The following is an 18,876-nucleotide window of genomic DNA, read 5'->3' as shown; positions in this document are numbered from 1 at the left end:
TAGAACACAAAAATTTTTTAACTGATAATATACTATTAAAAAAACCAAAAGAAAATGGTAAATTCAAAGATTACAATATCAACGACAAATTGAAATGAAGCCAGTATAATGTAAGGGAAAGTCTCAGAAATCAATTCAAAATGCCAACTTCATAAGTAGGTTCTATCTACAAAGTTTAGATCTCTATTTACCATTCGAATAAAAAGAAATCTTCAGAATATTTATCAAAATTTCATCTAAGGCAGACATTTAGACAGTTGAAAAAAAATTTAAGTAAATTACTCATATTGATCTATTTTTAAGTAATCACTTCATTTGGGTTAAATAAAAAATGTAAGGCAATACTTAATTTAAAGAGTTTATTCCCTTGCAAGTGAATGCTTCCCAACATTGACGTTTTCCAAGTGATCACTCAATCTGGGTTGAATAAAAACAAGGCTTTTAATTTGAGTAATCAGACCTTCATTTTTAAAGTAGGGTACAAGCGTTGCTTCACAGCGATTACTTATACTTCTTTTTATCTCATTCTATCTAACATGACCACATTTATGAATATCCATGAGGTGAAATGCTATAGAAGAAGAAAGGTATAAGTCCACGATTATATAACAACTGCTAAGGTTTAAAAGTTTAAAATACTGATTTTTGTATGAAACGTTTTTACCAGAAACTCACAAAACTTGTGGCAGAGCATTAACTTGAAATAAGATGAAAGTATTTTTGTGCTGTGTCTACACAAAAGCTCAGTATGCAAAACTTTTGATTCTGTATCAGAATCATGCAGATGAGCAAATAAAATTTTCTGTAAACAAAATGGACAAAGCGGAAGCAAGCTGACGAACACATTTCCAAATATCTACAACTATCAGTGCCCTCAACTGAACACACTTCAAAATAAAGAAGCCAAGTTGCTTTAAAGAAGAATACATCAATCAAAAAGGTTTCGCAAGTGTAAATGTCCAAGCTACTTTTGATGCTCATGAAAGGATCATTAGCATCGATGGTACAATGGCCAAGGAGTGTGAATGATAGTAAAATTTACAGACTGAGTGCAGTGAACAGAAAAATTTCTGAATTTAATGGAAAATATCGCTTGCTAGAAGTTAGTGGTTATAGTATAAATCCTTGGCTCTTAACACAATTTCAAGTACCACAACATCAACAACAGATGCACTTCAACTATCTTCATTCTAGAGTGACAATTGAGAGAACGTTTGAATAGTTGAAAATGCGATTTCCGTTATTAATGAATTTTGTAAGGGTATCTATAGAGAAGATAACAAAAACAATAGTTTTCATTCAGCATAATATTTAAGCATTTAAATGATGCTTTTGAATTTCTGGATGATCCCCTCAGTGAAGGTGACTACAACAAATTGGATTAAATTCACCAATTTGAAGACTATGATGAGATACGCATCATAGGCGAACAAAAAGGGGGCGATATTTTAGCTCTATTAAATATTTAAATAACTACTAACGATCCCAATCCTTTTTCCTGTCCTTGTTTTCATCTTAAAAATTCACTCTAAGTAATTGTATTAAAAGTAAATAATGTAAATTATAAATAAAGCTTTGGAAAATTAAAAAAAAAATTATATAGTAGTTTAAAGGTATGCAAAAATTTCAATCCTTTTCTTTAAAATCCCTTTTATGTAAAATTAAAAAAAAAAAAAAAAAATACCTATTTTATTGTAAAACAATTACAAAAAATGAATAAAAATTAACAAAACAAAAACCAGCTAAAAAAACCCTAAAGGTACAATGGTCTTGCTAAGTTTTATTTATTATTCGCAGAGCATGCCGATAACATGAGCAATGAATCATGGAATATTGCACAACAATCAAGTTAAAACTTAAGAAACAACAATAACTTTAAAGACATCAGACAGGTTGCTCAAACTTTTTTCCAATGCACCACTTGCACAAAAGTAAACGTTTGTTCAACCAAAACAGACTGATTATTCATTAGCAAACTGTTTACTTAAAAGAGAATATACACTTTAGTAAAGTCAACAATTACGAGTGATCACATTTTTTTTATTCAATGATCTTTGCCTTCAATGATGCCTTACACCTACCCTGAAATGAACATCACAATAAAAAGCTATTAAACAAAGAAAAAAGGGAGGTCAAAGATTTCAGAAAATACTATAAGCAATGATAATTACTGTAAAATAAACTATTAAATTCTCAAAATGTCAGGTAATTATTTAAACCATAAAATTGTTTCATCCAAAATACATTAAGATGATTCTATACTGAAGAGCCAGGCTTAATAAGATTAGTATATAAATGGTTTTTGTAGAAAGCAAGAGCTTTGTGTATTCTAATGAATCTTAGCAAGTCAAACAAGTAATCATTAAGTTTCAGCACCTATTTGAAAAGATTAACAAGTTAAACAGAAAAACAAATAAAAACTTAGAAGACAGAAAAGTATTCCCACCACTAGGAATTTACGCATAAACACGGTACGTTAGTCATGGGAGTAGTTTAAGTAAAATTAGTCTGACTTGTCGATTATTAAAATTAGTAGACTAATTTACTATAAATATTAGTAGATTGATTTTGAAAACTAATTGTTGCTTAAGACTAACACTCTGACAATATTCACTTCTGACACAATCACATAAACAATTTGATCAAATAAACTGCTTTTGCACTGAATTAGTCGTTACATCAAAAATATTAACCCCTATAGAAACATTTTTTCATTTTCATCCCATACCAAACAATCTAGCATTAGCCCTCCCCCCTGTGCTGTCACCATCTCCCCATCACTCAGTCACCTCCACACATTTAATTTAAATACACCAGCTATGAACAATACTGTGTAAGCAAATATGCTTATTAAAAAAAACTGCCTTTCAACATGCCATGCCACCATAAGATCATACCATCATTATACCTAATTTCACAGTATGAGTTACATACCTGTACCAGTACTTAAATTCTGCGGTATATTTGTGTTTGGAAAATATTCTAAATGCAGGGGTATGATTTAAATGAAACTGTACTTCTATGTAACAAATTCTCAATTTTTATAAAAATATATATTTACAATTAAACTAACATATATTTATTACTTATCTGTTAATTTATTTGCTTATTGACATTTTTCCATTAATGATAGTAACACGTAAATAAGTCTGTTAATGAGATACTACTAAATTAAAAAGTCAGCTATTACACTGTACTTAAATTTTCTAACTCGTAGCTCATCTTTTACATTTAACTGAAAAAGTACAGCGCTGTAATTAAATCAGACAAATAGTGATTTAAAAGAACAGTATGCATATACTACTAATAGAAATGAGAAATAGCTTTAAAAATATAAGAAGTAAAATAAAAAATTTAGTTATTAGATAAATTACCATGAAAGGTGTTTCTGCAATCTATTTCTATACATTTTTATTAAAAAAAATTAGCATGTCAGTATTTTTTGTTTTAACCCATTTTCTTCTCTCTGAAAGAATTTGGCCTGCTTTGAGGAAAACTCATTTAGACGGTATAAAGGTTCCAGGAATGTGTAAATATTTTGTAGTTACATTAGCAACTGTGAGAATGTTGCTAACTCATGTGCCTATTCTCATACAGTTGATCAAAATATTGCCTCAGAGTAATTAAGAATTGCTAGAAGATTTTACACTTTTTGAAACTTCTTTAACTTTACTGTCTAAAATATTCCATAAATCCGATGACTTTTTCCATTCAGTTTTTCAGCTATTGACTGCTGCAGTTTTTGTCTGGTTTTAATAGCAAACACAATTCATTTCTCAACAAATCTATCGCATGTTTTAAGCTGCTGTCATTCCTAAAAGCAGCTTTTAGAACCATGGATCTACAAGTATTGTGGATGCAATAAGTTTATATTTTCCATGTTTCCCAAGTGGTTGCAAATCCCAGAAACTAAACATTTTTTTTAATTTTTTGCCTAAGGAAGAAGTCACAGTTTTCTGATTAACTATGCACAAACAATCCCTCTAACGAGAGTAATAATGTTTGATAAGATGGTATAATATTCCGCAATTATCTCTGTAGTTATAAGCTCAAATAGTTTAAGTAAATTTACACATTCAGTTAAAATACCCCATTCAACAATTGTTATAGATTTTGGACTTTTCAGCAATGCTGCAAATGCAGCGGACAGGTGTTCCTTCAGTTCTATTAACCTTTCAAAACATCACACGTGTTGAAGTCCACCTTGTAACAACATCAGCTTTTAATTTAATTCTTTCTCCCCTGTCTGTAACTGTACTAGTCTCAAATTACCAGCTGCAACTACACTGTGCTTGAAATAAGATACAATATTGCTACATGTTTTAATTAAATCTGTTAGCCCATCACATTGTGAAATCGCAACAGTTGCTACTATATTAAGCCTAAATTTTTTACAGAACATTTCATATTAGCGACCTCGTTCGAAATCACTGGCACAATTTTATTACTAATATAACATTCATTGAAAACTTCTTTTAATTTTTCCATCAAATACTAGCCTGTACGATTTTCATGCAATTATTTTGTACATAAAAAGGATATTAACTCTGCCAGTTCTAGTTCAAAAACATGACTAGTATGGTCAGAAAAGGAACCATATTCTTGATGTCCAAACATTCATTGTAGAGAAATTAGAAATTTTCTTTAATGTTTTTTAAGCATTGATTTTGCATTTTTGTAAATGTTTGGCAGAGTAGAATTCATTAATTTTCCCTGCTCAGCAAGGTGGAGTGTGGGTAGAGTTCTTTTAACAATCTTTAAAACCCTTCTTTTTCTTCTTCTTCTTGTACAACAAATAGGAGCTGTAAATTTTTGAAAATCATTTCTGCCACAAATATCAATTTTATTAACTTTCATTACAAAAAAAAATTTTAGATTTGTATTGGAGAAATGACTGGGTTAAATTTCTAGAAGATATGAAAAATTACATAGATAACAGAAGGAGACACGGAAGTTGATGTGGATACCATGAACAGATTACCCTCGCTATTTGCAATCTTTCAACGTTTTTCTGAAGATCTTGGCTCTCTCATGGCATCGAAACATTCAGTGATTTCAGAATCAGCTTTGGGATTGAGGTTGTACAATTCCAGTTTCATAAACTCCTATGTGTTTTCGTTTTAGGAATCTTTTGAGTTCTTTTTTACATACTTTACGTATTGCTGTTGTGGGGAATTGTTCTCAAAAAAATGTCAAATACTGGATCTTTTATTCAATTTAAAAATAAAAAATTGTAATGGGACGGACAGCAACTAATAAACAATTATACCAGAGGGGCAGACCAACTTACTTTTAATTATGAAAAAAAATTATCTTACTTATGTACCAAACCTAATAAACTAAACTAAAAGATATAAAATAATGAGTTTAGTTTTTTTAAATAATTGCAGAAGATTATTACTGATCAGCAAATATAAATAACAAATGATAATTAAACATGCCGTATTGTATAAGGTATGTTGCACTAAATAAGAAGATACGACTTTTTAATTACGCAAATAAAAAGAAACTGTGATGGAATATTAATGATGGAAGAGAATGATTTATTTGTAATCAATTGCTCAGTGATATGGCAAAGTATCATCTGAGTTGCATATGGGTACGCCTTATTATTTACTGTTTCCAACTAATGACTAACATTAGTTGAATTCAGTCTTCGACTACGCATTATTTACATTGGTTGTGCGTTCACTCAACTTGAACAAACAGTCCAACTACTATTAGTCGAATATAGAAATTAGTCGCAGACTAATTAGTCAATTAAAAAATTAGTCTATGATCCCATACCTAGTATGGGTTTTTTAAACAGATTTCTGGAAGGTTCTATTGATAGTATCAGGTAAAGGTTTTTGTATTCTATTTTGAGATTTCTGACTTTTTCTTGCAAAATCATACTAAATTAATCTAAATTCAGAGTTTATCTGTAGAAGTCTACCTGTAGTTGTGTCATACAAGAGTGAATAAATATAAACCAGAATTTTTGTTGTCGTTGATACATGGCAAATGGAGAGGGGCGTGGCTTCTCAGTGTTATACGTAGGGATGCGTGGAGGGGATCCCACTCTTAGAAAGCAGTTCACACTTTTTTCTAATCAATATCACAATTTCAGAGTAGGAGGTATCATCGTGCTTTGCGCAACATATTATTATTATTATTAAATTTCTCATAGCAGATGATATGAACCATCCAAAATTTTGAGAAGACTTCAGACACAGTTCAGGGACAATACACATTAAAAGACTCAAGTGTTTGGTTGGTATAAGCAGTTTTCAGAAATGACGAGAACTAGTTGAAAATGAAGGTCACCAAAGTTGCCAAAGGAAAAGTGCTACTGTTGAAAATGTTCTCATGGCCCTCCACCTTATTGCCTTATTGATAGATGACCATCAATTAACAATTGCAGATATTGCTTCTGAAATCGGAATAAGCTATGGCAATGCTCAGGCAATCATTACTGGAAATCTTGGATTTAAAAAAGTGGCAGCAAGATAGGTCCCTCGTCTTCTCACCAAAGATCAGAAGCTGTATCGTCTACAGGTGTTCCAGCAGTTGCTGACTCATTACCAAGCTGAAGGAGAATTTTTTTTGTGTTGAATCATAACCAGTGATAAAACTTGGATGCACCATTACATCCCAGAATTAAAACAGGGAAGTATGGAGACAAAAAAAAGGGAGAAACTGCACCCAGTAAAGTCAAAACTCAACTACCAGCTGGAAAGTATTTTTTTGATTTCAAAGGAGTTCTACAAGTTGATTTTCTCCATGAACATTGTACAGTGAATTCTGAATACTACTGCCAACTTTTAGACACAGCAGAACTCGCATATTGTCAACAAAGACGTCGATTTCCATCCCAGATGTCATTCTGCTTCACAACAATGCTTGGCCCCACACTGCGGCTCAAACTCAAGGAAAAATTGCATCCTTATTCTGGACTACACTGAAGCAACCTCCCATACAGTCCGGATATCACCCTGCGAATATCATTTGTTTAGGCCACTAAAAGAAACACTTGGAGGACAGAAATTTGAAGATGATGCTGCTGTTTAAGTGTACATACACAATTGGTTGGTATCACGCCCACCTTCATTCTGCGATAGTGGGATCAAAAAGTTACCTATCTGCTGGGAAAAATATGTTTCCAAAAGAGGAATTATGTAAAAAAAAAAGTAATGTTGTAAGTATTTTTAATATTCTTCAATAAATTATAAACAAAAATATTGATTTATATTTGATTTACCCTTGTATCAACAGTCAAGGATGGCATCTGCAGAGTCTGTAGGATTAATCAAAAAAGGAGGTTCCTACTACTTTTGCTTACCTCTTATCTAGAATTAATCTCTAAATAATGATAATACCAGTTAGAAAATATCTTCTGTTTTATTCACTTCGTTCTTAAATATCTCTGGAGGGACGGGGGAGAGAGAGAGAAAGGAGAGGGGGGACTTTGTTATCTTAAATATCTTGTAAAAATTATTTAATCTGAAAGGCTTCATCAATGTAATAATGACCTTTATTACATAAAAAAATGTTATAATATGATTAGTTCAATAACAAAGATAAGGGGAGAAAAGCTATCTTCAAATGCAATTATAAAGTACACTACATTTATTTCTTTAACTAAGAAAAATTGCATGAAGGCAATAAGATATCAAATGATCCTTGCTTTCCCTAGTTATGCCTAGTGTATGGTACACTTGTCAGGTTAATTACAGTCTTCAGTTATGATTAGACAACAATGCATGTAAAAGAAATTTTAACACATATTTTCTTTCAATTTATGAAGATTTTTATTTATAGACAATTTACTTATAATAGTTTAGACAGGTTTATCATGAAGATCTCCTGGAACTTTCATAACCTTGTTCTACTCATGAAAATAATGAAAAAAGGTCAAACAAACACATGTTCTAAAATGCTTTGTTAGCAAGTTATAGCTAGAGAAATATTTCGCTCAGATTTTAGCTACTCCGGTGAAATGAAGCCACCCCATACTGAAATTTTAGGTTGTTAATTAATGGGCAGAATTAGTGATTTCTTGTGGTTTTTGACATGAAAAATCGAATAAAATAGGTCCCAAAACTGTATCTGTAGTAGTTTTATCACCGGGGTAGCTGAAATCCGAGTGAAATCTTTCCACTAGCTGTTAACTCACAAATTAACCATTTTAGGAAGTTATGTCCCCATTATCTTCATGAGTAGAATAAGTTATTAAAGTCCCAGAGAACTTAATGATACAGGATCTCTTTTTATTTAGAAGCTCTTTTAACAGAAGATTCTTTTATTTAAAAATAATAATAAAAAGAACTTTTTATTACAAATAGTAAACAAATCTTAAGTAAAAAAGATATATCTAATATTTTAAGTAAATAAAATATCAAAAGCAAACTAGGATGAAAAAGGAGATTTTATGTGAAAAAAGAATCTGCTGGTATATACAAATTAGAAATTTGAAAGAAATTATTAACAATATTTATACGGAGTATAGAGCTTTCTGAAAGTGAAATGTTAATTATAGAATAAAACTAAAATAAGAATAAATTCTTTTGAAATAAAGTGCTTCAGATGATGAAAATGGGGTTGTCATCAAGTGTGAAAGATGAAGAGGTTGGTTTAAAGACAAAATTCATGACCTCACAATACCACTTTTTTAAAATCATTTTAATATCTAGGTAAAATAATAAAAACTACAATAATCTTCTACTATCAACAGCATAATAGGAAGCTATAAAAATCATTTGAAAGAAGTCATAACACAGAATATCTACTTATTACTATTCTGATCTACAAAACAAATAAAATCTAGACAGATATGTCTAAAGAGACACCTTTTGAAAGCAACATTTACAGAGACAACTGGAAATGAAACTATAATGTTAATGAATAGACATAAAAAAAAAATCACATATGAAATACCAGATGGGTTACCCAGCATTGCCTAGGCTTTGTGCAGGATACAGTAAGGAGGTTTCATTTTAATCATTTTATTACTTGTGTGCACATAAGATAGGAGAGTTAGTAGATAGCACACAAACTACAGGTTTATTTATATCACAGCTTTTACTGTAAAGCTTATTGGTATACTATGTTTTTGTTTGTTCGTTCAAAGCATAAGGCAAATAAATTATTTGGCGTACTGACTCTCTTGATCAAGCTAATTGGTTGTGCAAAAAAACATGGACTTTCCAAGTTAATACCTCCCACACAAAGTGATTGCTCTTCTGCCTTGTTTATACTCATAGCAAATGCAATCTGAATGGGAAATTGCAATCGTTTAAACATAAAAGGCATATTTATATCACTGGGAATGCAAGGGAACGGAATGGAAGGATAAATACATCTTCCCCTGCAGCATTCGCTGCAATGATCATGGCTTCATTATGTAACGCAAAAAACTTTTTACGATGAGTCTTGTTCAGTTGCAGTTTTTGGTAAGTCGATGTAAACAATAGGCTGATAAGGGATTCTTTTTTTAATAAAAATTAAATTATTTTTTAACATAACTTCCTTTTAGTTCAATGCACTTTTTGCAGTGATTTTTAAACTTTTTTATGCCTTCCAAAAAATATGATTTTTGAACTCTCCAAAAATACTTACATCTCAGCAATAACTTACTCATCTGATGAAAATTTCTTTCTACCAAGCCACTTCTTAGGTTTGGAAACAAAAATGAGTCAGAAATAGCTATATATGGAAAATGGGTGGATGAAACAATAATTCAATTCATGCAATTTAGCTAATGTAGCAAGTGAAATCGCAGATGGGTGAGCTGGTGCATTGTTGTGGTAAGAGTACTCTTTTCTTGCTAAATGAGGTCGGTTTTTTCGCTAAATCAAAACTATATCAAATCTCTGTAATAATGAGGTATAATACTCTCCCATGATAAATTTTTCCTTCTGTAAGTAATTGATCAATATTATGCCATATGCGTCCCAGAAAACCATGGCCATGATCTTAACAGCTGATGAAATTGTCTTTACCTTTTTCAGAGCAAGCTCATTTCACCCAATCCACATTTTTTACTGCCGTTTTGTTTCTGGTGAACAATAATGAATCGTTTCAATGACAATGACATAATGCCACAAAAAATCATTTGGATTGCTTTGGTAAATGGTCAAACATTGCTTTGAAGTCATCACATGACACCACTTTTGAAATATTCCATGCAAGGCAGCAGCCTCTCCATAATACTTTTGAAGCTTTTGTTCTTTCTTTTATTGTTTTCCTCACAAATCTTAATGCTTTATGAGTACGTGAAACTCATGTTTTTCCATGTTTTCTTGACAAATCAATTTCAAATGGAGTTAAATATCTACTAATCATCGGAATGACTAAACTTTTTATCAAAGTCTAGATAAGATAAGATTTATGAATGATAAAGAGAAAGTAGCAATTAGAGTGCCACCTTCTGGTTTGATAAGTCACTGACTTATCAAACTGCCCTCGTATTATTGAAAAATAAATTATTATTATTATGAATATTCTATATGGCACATAGAACAAACCAAATCACACAATGAAATATCACAATTAAAAAGGTTTTACAATTAGACAACATAAATTTTAATTATATTTCTTTTAAAGTAAAAAAATAAATGTATGAATCAATTTACAAAAACACTTACATTGTATGCTGCTTTCTGTGACTAAAGATTGATGAAATATTAATTTCTACATTGTTACATGCTTATGATTATTTACCAAAATAGAGTAAACACACCAACATAAATCCACTTACATACCTATTAACCTGCCATCAACTTGAAGCATATAATAAATAATCTATGTACCATGCTACCATTATGCTTATCACAGGTGCTTACAGTATACTGAAAAAATCTCTTTAGCACAACTCAAAAATCTGTCAGTAAGCTATCAATCAATGTGTTACGACAAAGTAATAACAAAAAAAAAAGAAGAAGAAGAACTCTACCCCCGTACCATTTATTAAGAGATAGAAAGTGCCAACTTAAATCAGGAGTTAAAAAAAAAAAAGCAACTTATAAATTCTTACTAAAGGAGTGAAACTGAAATATAAAAAAAAGGAATACTAAAAGATTGTACTAAAATGCACCGTGCACACAGTAATTGTTCTTCTAATGATTAAAACAAGACTATGTAATACCTTATCATCTGTTTCTTCTGATGTACTTTTAACAGAACTATATATTTCTTCTAACTCCTTAACAGCAATGGCCTGAAGAGAAAACAGCATTTAAAATATAAAAGGTTTTTCAGTTAATGACAGTTAAACAAAAATTTGGATTTCAAATTATAAATACCAACTCTTGAATATCAGGACCAAAGGGAAAATACATAAAAGTTGTATTCTTTTTAATAAAGGAAAAAAAAATGAAATAAACTTTCCTGGAATTGTTTAAGTTTCAATGTAAAAAGTTTCGCTAGAGAAAAATAACAATGAAAAAGATAATCTGAAACAATTTTACTTTCTATGAAATTTTAGTTTAATATGAATATTCTCTACTCTAAAACAATCCCATTTACAGAAATTTAATTACTTCATACATCTCTAAACTGTATCCAAAACTTACAACAATTAAGATTAAAAAAAACAAGATTTCATCATAATATTAAATATTTGCATATATATAAATTCACCAACCACAGTTATATTATTTTCGTATTAACGAGACTATTTATAAATTTTACATACATATATATTACATTTTTTATAGTCCATTTTTTTTTTTTTTCATTTTCCTTGGTACGTTAAAATAATTATATATAATATTTTATCAGCCGCTGCAAAGTACGGAATTAGAGAACACTCTCACCTTTACTTTTATATGTTTAAAACGTTTTCGGGCCTAAGCCCATCTTCAGTGATATTTTTTAATAATTCTTCATCTGTTTACATTTACACATTACATTTTATCTTTTTTACTTTTATTTTGTAAAAATTGTCATTAATAAAATTTAAAAAATTCAGAACAAATATTTGTTCAGTCAAGAGAATGAAAAGGTATTGTAATAACTATTAATTTATCAATATCTTATCTTTGTATGCAAACTTAAATAATTTTAATAAGAATGTCCACATAAAATTCTGTTTGCAGATTTATAAGGCTGAATTTACATTTATATCTACACAGGAACTGTAAATAAAGTGAAATCAGTATTTTTTGGCAGCCAAGTGGCAACACTGCAAAGTTATTAGTAAACATATGGTTATATGAAAAGCTGATTTATATTAGTATTCATATTTTTTGTCTATTGTTGCTACATGAGATATAAATAAACTTTTCATGAAATGAGTTTTTGTTGTGCATTACAAAAATGAATGATACTAATTATGAGTAACATAGTGCAAACAAGTTTTGCATTAAACTCTATGAGAATGCTACTGGAACTTTTTCAAAATTGAAAAGGATGTATGTCATGAGCCCGAGTTTTTAGGTGGTTTAAAGCATTTTCATATGGCTGGGAATCAGTTGCAGATGATCCATGCTCTGGAAGACTGTTAACGTCAAAAAGTGAAGACAATGTTGAGCAAATCAGACATCTGATATGGTACGACCAGCGATTTACTGTCAGAATGATTGCAGAACAATTGAATTTGAACCGTATCACAGTCAATCAAGTTTTGACAAATGAATTGGACATGAAAAACATTTGTGCAAAATTGGTCCCAAAAAATTTCACTGTTGAACAGATACAACAGAGATCTTCTAGGGTGAATTGAAACTGATCCAGATTTTCTAAAAAATGTTATTACTGGTGATGAATTTTAGATATTTGAGTACGACCCAGAAACAAAACGCCAGAGCAAGGAGTGGCACACTATAAACTCACCACATACAAAAAAAACAAAAATGAGCAAATCAAAAACCAAAACCATGATATTTTGTTTCTTCAATAGTAATGGCATTGTCCATAAGGAGTTTTTCCTACAGGACAGACTGTAAATTTAATATATTTACTAGGAAATTCTTGAAGACTGCAGAAAGGGTTGACCACATGAGACCAGCCATCAAAGACAACTGGATCCTGCATCATGACAATACACCTTGTCACACTGTGCTGGGATTAATTTGTTTTTTGCAAAGAAAAACATTCCTGTAGTTCCTCAACCACCACCTTATTCACCTGACTTGAGTCCCTGTGACTTTTTCCTGTTCCAACACAAAGGACACCATTTTGGAACAGTAGAATAAAAAAAAAATGTAACTGACCATCTGAAGGATATTCTGGTTTCTGAGTTCCAACACTGCTCTAAAGAGTACAAAAACCGTTTGCACCATTCTGTGGCTTCCGAAGGGAACTATTTCAAAGGTGAGAGGTCCATGCATAATTGGAGTGTAAATAAGAAGTTTTTCTGAACCAGTCTCTCATTACTTTATTTACAGACCTTGTATATACAATTTTTCTATAATTTCTAAATTTTTATTACTATTTTCATGTTCAATATTTACTCTTTGATTATTTTTTAAGTTATATTATGATTATTATTTATTAAATTCTTGGCTACATTTGAGAAACCTATGTTTTTATTTTTAAATGATCTAAAATGTTCAAAATCTACCTTTAAAGGACCTATTTGTTTTAACAATATATATGTTTTCGCAAGTGTTGCATTTTATCTTATAAATAACAGAAGAATCATATTTATTTTTTTACTTTCTTATTATTATAATATTCTAAATGTTTTATTATATGATTTTCAAGTATATAAGCAGACTTATATTTTTAATCATTACATACGTCAATCAAGTTTTCTATCATTTTATTTGTACAATAGTACTTTACATAAATATTTTCACTATTTTTATTTATAAGTATTAATGTAGTAATATTTGTGTTATTGAAAAATTCTGGATTATATTTTTTATATATATTATCAATCAATGATGCATGATATCAATTTTTTTATAGCTATATTTTTTATATTATTTATTTCAATGTTCAAATCCTGTTTATCTCATTTCTGTATTTTATTACTCTATCATGTTTTTAAAAATATTAATTTTTGAGACAAAGGATGATTAGAATTTTTTTGTTTATAATGATTTCATTTGATGTAGGATTTTTATATTGTTACTTGATTGCTTTTATTTATTTTAATATTTGTGTTTAAATAATTAATTTTTTTATTACGTTCCATCCTATGTTAATTTTAATGTTTTATGATATGAAATTAATTTATTTAAAATTATTTCATGTTCCTTATTTATAACCAGTTCATATATAACTAAAAATCATCCACGTATCTGACCCATAATAAAATTTTATGTACATGATTTATACCATAGACTATAACACTCTCAAATGCCTGCAGAATAATTTCCGACATTACAACAGATAAAGGAAATCCCATGGGTAAAATATTTTCTTGTGTACAACAGGTTCCATTATATCCAAAATAATTCTGCTTACATATATTTCTAATTATTGTTATTATTTATACACTTTTGATCTTCACCTGTTTTTATTAATTTGTTTCTATTATTGAGATTGTATAATCAATGGGCATATTTAGGTACATATTAGTTATATCTAGAGACCGGATTATATGCAACATACAAAGCTTGAAATATGCATGAAAAATACTTAAAATATGCATTTCAAATATGAAAAAGTAATTTTTAGTTTTTTTTATTTCAAAATCAGCATACAGTTAGTAAGCAGTTGAACACATTGATAAATTTGACAATTAACAATTATTTAACATTTTGTTACTTTTGTAAATCTAAACTGGGCAGTATTTGAATTTGGGAGCTATGTTAGCACTTATAGTTTCTGCCAAAAGTTCACCCGTACCATTAATAAAACTATCAATTTGACACAAATGTTCAAAGCCTGGTTATTGTATAAAATATTTTCAAATTTTTCATTAAAATTATACGGGGATACCTCTGGCAATGCAGAGTTCATTTAGATTTTATTCATTAACTAAATAGATTCAGCCAACGCCAAACCTTGAGTTTCAAGCCTGTTAATACTCGCAGGTATGTGGAAAAAGTACGTGCTAATCACAGCTGTTTTTTTTTTTATACTAGAATTGTTAAATGCTCCCTTGGAGTGACAAACTGCCATAGCCTCTGCACTACCAAAGTCGTTTACTACACCTCTGATGACCTCAAAATGTTCACTGTAAAGCAGCACAGCTTTAATCCATGTTCCCCATTAAGTTACCACTGGTTCGGGAGGTAAAGGCACATTTGGCAGTTTTTCTCCATAGGCCTTATTGCGAGCAAATGCCTTAAAAAACACTTTCTTTGTTGATGAAACCAGTTTATTTATATTCCCAAACGTGGATTGTACTTCAGCGTGTCGATGTACTCCATGAGCAAAGCACATCACATGAATCAAATTTGGATAAAATACTTGGAGAGTTTTGGCTGCCTTGATCATATAGGGAGAAGCATCTGAAAGAAATATAAAGTCTTTCATCTGCAGAAGATTCAGGAAATAATTTTCTAACACCCTCATTCACTAATCTGGTGATTGTACAATGATTTGTCTTTTCAAGGTGTTTGCAGGCCACCAAATAGGAAGATGAGGGCTCTAGTTTTAAAATACCGACAATTAAATTCGCAATGTAACAGCCACAAGTGTCGGTAGTTTCGTCAGCTGAAATTCAAATAATGCTATCCTTGAATTCATTGCGCATTTCTTCCAGAACATGTTGGTATGTAATTTTTACGCAATGTTGATTCCTCTGGTATATTTTGATTCAAGCAATAATTTTCAAAAAATCTTTCAAGGTAGATTTGTAAGCTTGTGAAGAGGAATATTACTTGTAAGCAATGCTTCATATAAATCCATGCTAAAGTGGTTTTTTTGTTTATCTTTGGAAGTGAAATCACTGCTACTTGCTGCTGTTACAAGTTGTTGTCGTGGGCCTTTCTTTTGCAATACTGCGATATGAAGACTTGATCTGGTCTATTTGAAACTTTTTTGTGCACAAAATATTTTTCTTGCCAACTTGACAATATAAAACATTTCCATCGTATGTAAATATTTTAGGATAGACATCTATCCATGAAGACACTTTGTTTTTCAGGAGGCATGGTACACATTAAACTTTACATAAACAAATAAAAAACTAAACTGATGGAATGAACACGTAAACTGAACGTCAACAATAAACTGTGTAATTTAATTGCTTATGGGAGGAGTTCTGCGTGATGCAGAACGGTATCGTCCGTCCTTGTCTCGCATGAGTTTGTGTTCACCTGGCCTCCTAATAAATAATACTATCCTATCAAAACAATAGACGCACAGCTGCTAAGTGTGCTGTAAGAACTGTGTGGTTAATAGATTTAGCCGGCTACAACGCAAGAGTTCATTTTTTCAGTACGTACCTTACCGAAAAATATTGTAAATATATCAAAAATATGCATCATCACTAGATTTTAAGGAAAATATGCAATAACCAGTAAGAATGGGCTCAATATGCAAATGCATATAATATGGTCTCTAGTTATATTGAAGCTATCATTTTAGTTTTATTATTAATTTTATAATATAGATTATAAAAGATTATAAAAAATCTTAACTAGAATTTTATACAGAAGAATTGAGAGGAGAGCGGAAGAAGTGTTAGGAGAAGACCAATTTGGTTTCAGGAAAAGTATAGGGACAAGGGAAGCAATTTTAGGCCTCAGATTAATAGTAGAAGGAAGATTAAAGAAAAACAAACCAACATACTTGGCGTTTATAGACCTAGAAAAGGCTTTCGATAACGTAGACTGGAATAAAATGTTCAGCATTTTAAAAAAATTAGGGTTCAAATACAGAGATAGAAGAACAATTGCTAACATGTACAGGAACCAAACAGCAACAATAACAATTGAAGAACATAAGAAAGAAGCCCTAATAAGAAAGGGAGTCCGACAAGGATGTTCCCTATCGCCGTTACTTTTTAATCTTTACATGGAACTAGCAGTTAATGATGTTAAAGAACAATTTAGATTCGGAGTAACAGTACAAGGTGAAAAGATAAAGATGCTACGATTTGCTGATGATATAGTAATTCTAGCCGAGAGTAAAAAAGATTTAGAAGAAACAATGAACGGCATAGATGAAGTCCTACGCAAAAACTATTGCATGAAAATAAACAAGAACAAAACAAAAGTAATGAAATGTAGTAGAAATAACAATGATGGACCACTGAATGTGAAAATAGGAGGAGAAAAGATTATGGAGGTAGAAGAATTTTGTTATTTGGGAAGTAAAATTACTAAAGATGGACGAAGCAGGAGCGATATAAAATGCCGAATAGCACAAGCTAAACGAGCCTTCAGTAAGAAATATAATTTGTTTACATCAAAAATGAATTTAAATGTCAGGAAAAGATTTTTGAAAGTGTATGTTTGGAGTGTCGCTTTATATGGAAGTGAAACTTGGACAATCGGAGTATCTGAGAAGAAAAGATTAGAAGCTTTTGAAATGTGGTGCTATAGGAGAATGTTAAAAATCAGATGGGTGGATAAAGTGACAAATGAAGAGGTATTGCGGCAAATAGATGAAGAAAGTAGCATTTGGAAAAATATAGTTAAAAGAAGAAACAGACTTATAGGCCACATACTAAGGCATCCTGGAATAGTCGCTTTAATATTGGAAGGACAGGTAGAAGGGAAAAATTGTGTAGGCAGGCCACGTTTGGAGTATGTAAAACAAATTGTTGGGGATGTAGGATGTAGAGGGTATACTGAAATGAAACGACTAGCACTAGATAGGGAATCTTGGAGAGCTGCATCAAACCAGTCAAATGACTGAAGACAAAAAAAAAAAAAAAAAAAAAAAATTAATTTTTAATTTAATTTGTTAATCAATTCATACTCTTTTTATATTATATTTATATTCTAAATTTATCTTTGATCTAATTACTTTATCGATAATTTTGGTAATTATATAACTTGGGGCTGTTTTGAAATTGATTAATAGTCTCATAGGGACACCTGTGAGTTTTGGGCATAAAGTTTATATGATATAATCTGCTACGATACTTTAATTTATTATAATTAAATATTTCTTAGTATTTAACTATGAGGTCTTTTGTAATTCTTAAAAATTTATTGGTTGGGTCATTAATTTCTTTAAAACCATTTCAATTGATATATTTATTTATTAATAAATCATTGTATTCGTCAACTGAAATAATAACAAAGAGTTATTGTTTTATCAGATTTTATCACTATACAATTATTTTCTTTTAATTTGTTTGTAGTTTATATATTTTATTTTTATTTATTATTAAATTTTTATTATGAATTAATTTTTTTTATAATTTATAATCTTATTACTTTTATAATTTTTTATCTTTTTCTTCATTAGTACAATTAATTTTGCCAATATTATATTCTGAATCTATTGCCGCACTTTTTATAATTCTTGACTTTGCAGAGGCTGAAAAATATATATATTAAAGTATGGACTTAAACAAGTTATTTATATATTAAATAGCAGTAAAATACTCAAAAATGAAGTTTAACATGTGACAACAGGCTTGAAACTATCAATTTCTCAGTATGAAATCACCACACCCCCAAGCCCTCATTGAGTGCAATACAAAAAATTTTAAGAATATGAATCTGACATAATTTTTTAAGCAGTGTTAAAAACAAACATTTTGACTTACAAAAAAGTTTGAACATTACCAAAATGGTAGCAATTTAATTTTCACATTAGTTTCAAGTGTCCTTACAGTACATCCCAAGTAGTAGTCTCACATAAAAAAATATATTGTTTAGAAAAAAGTACTGCTAAGGAGTTATTTAAGAAATACTGTAGACACCTTTGAAACTAGCGGTGAAAAATATTGAATGGCTGCCATTAATGGCAGTCATAGCTAAACAATTTTTAAATCAAAACTTTTATTTCTGAATGTCCTATAATATGATGTGTCCTCAA

The 18,876-nt window shown here is 30.2% G+C and overlaps 1 protein-coding gene across 6 annotated transcripts in view; it reads right to left on the bottom strand.

The window, feature by feature from the left end:
* Positions 1–18,876, bottom strand: part of LOC142321524 (tudor domain-containing protein 7-like) — a 217,360-nt gene that overhangs the window by 111,820 nt on the left and 86,664 nt on the right. For 5 of the 6 annotated variants that reach the window (XM_075359715.1, XM_075359681.1, XM_075359685.1 and 2 more), the window contains one exon: positions 11,126–11,197. The exons of the other annotated variant lie outside the window; for it this stretch is intronic. In XM_075359715.1, coding sequence (XP_075215830.1) covers positions 11,126–11,197 — 72 coding nt within the window. The remainder of the gene's footprint in view (positions 1–11,125; positions 11,198–18,876) is intronic. 6 annotated transcript variants of the gene reach the window in all.

The sequence above is a fragment of the Lycorma delicatula genome, chromosome 1 (assembly GCF_047948215.1).
Source record: "Lycorma delicatula isolate Av1 chromosome 1, ASM4794821v1, whole genome shotgun sequence".
Classification (NCBI taxonomy): domain Eukaryota; kingdom Metazoa; phylum Arthropoda; class Insecta; order Hemiptera; family Fulgoridae; genus Lycorma; species Lycorma delicatula.
Note: the sequence above shows the minus strand (reverse complement) of the source record. Positions and strands in the feature narration are given on the sequence as shown.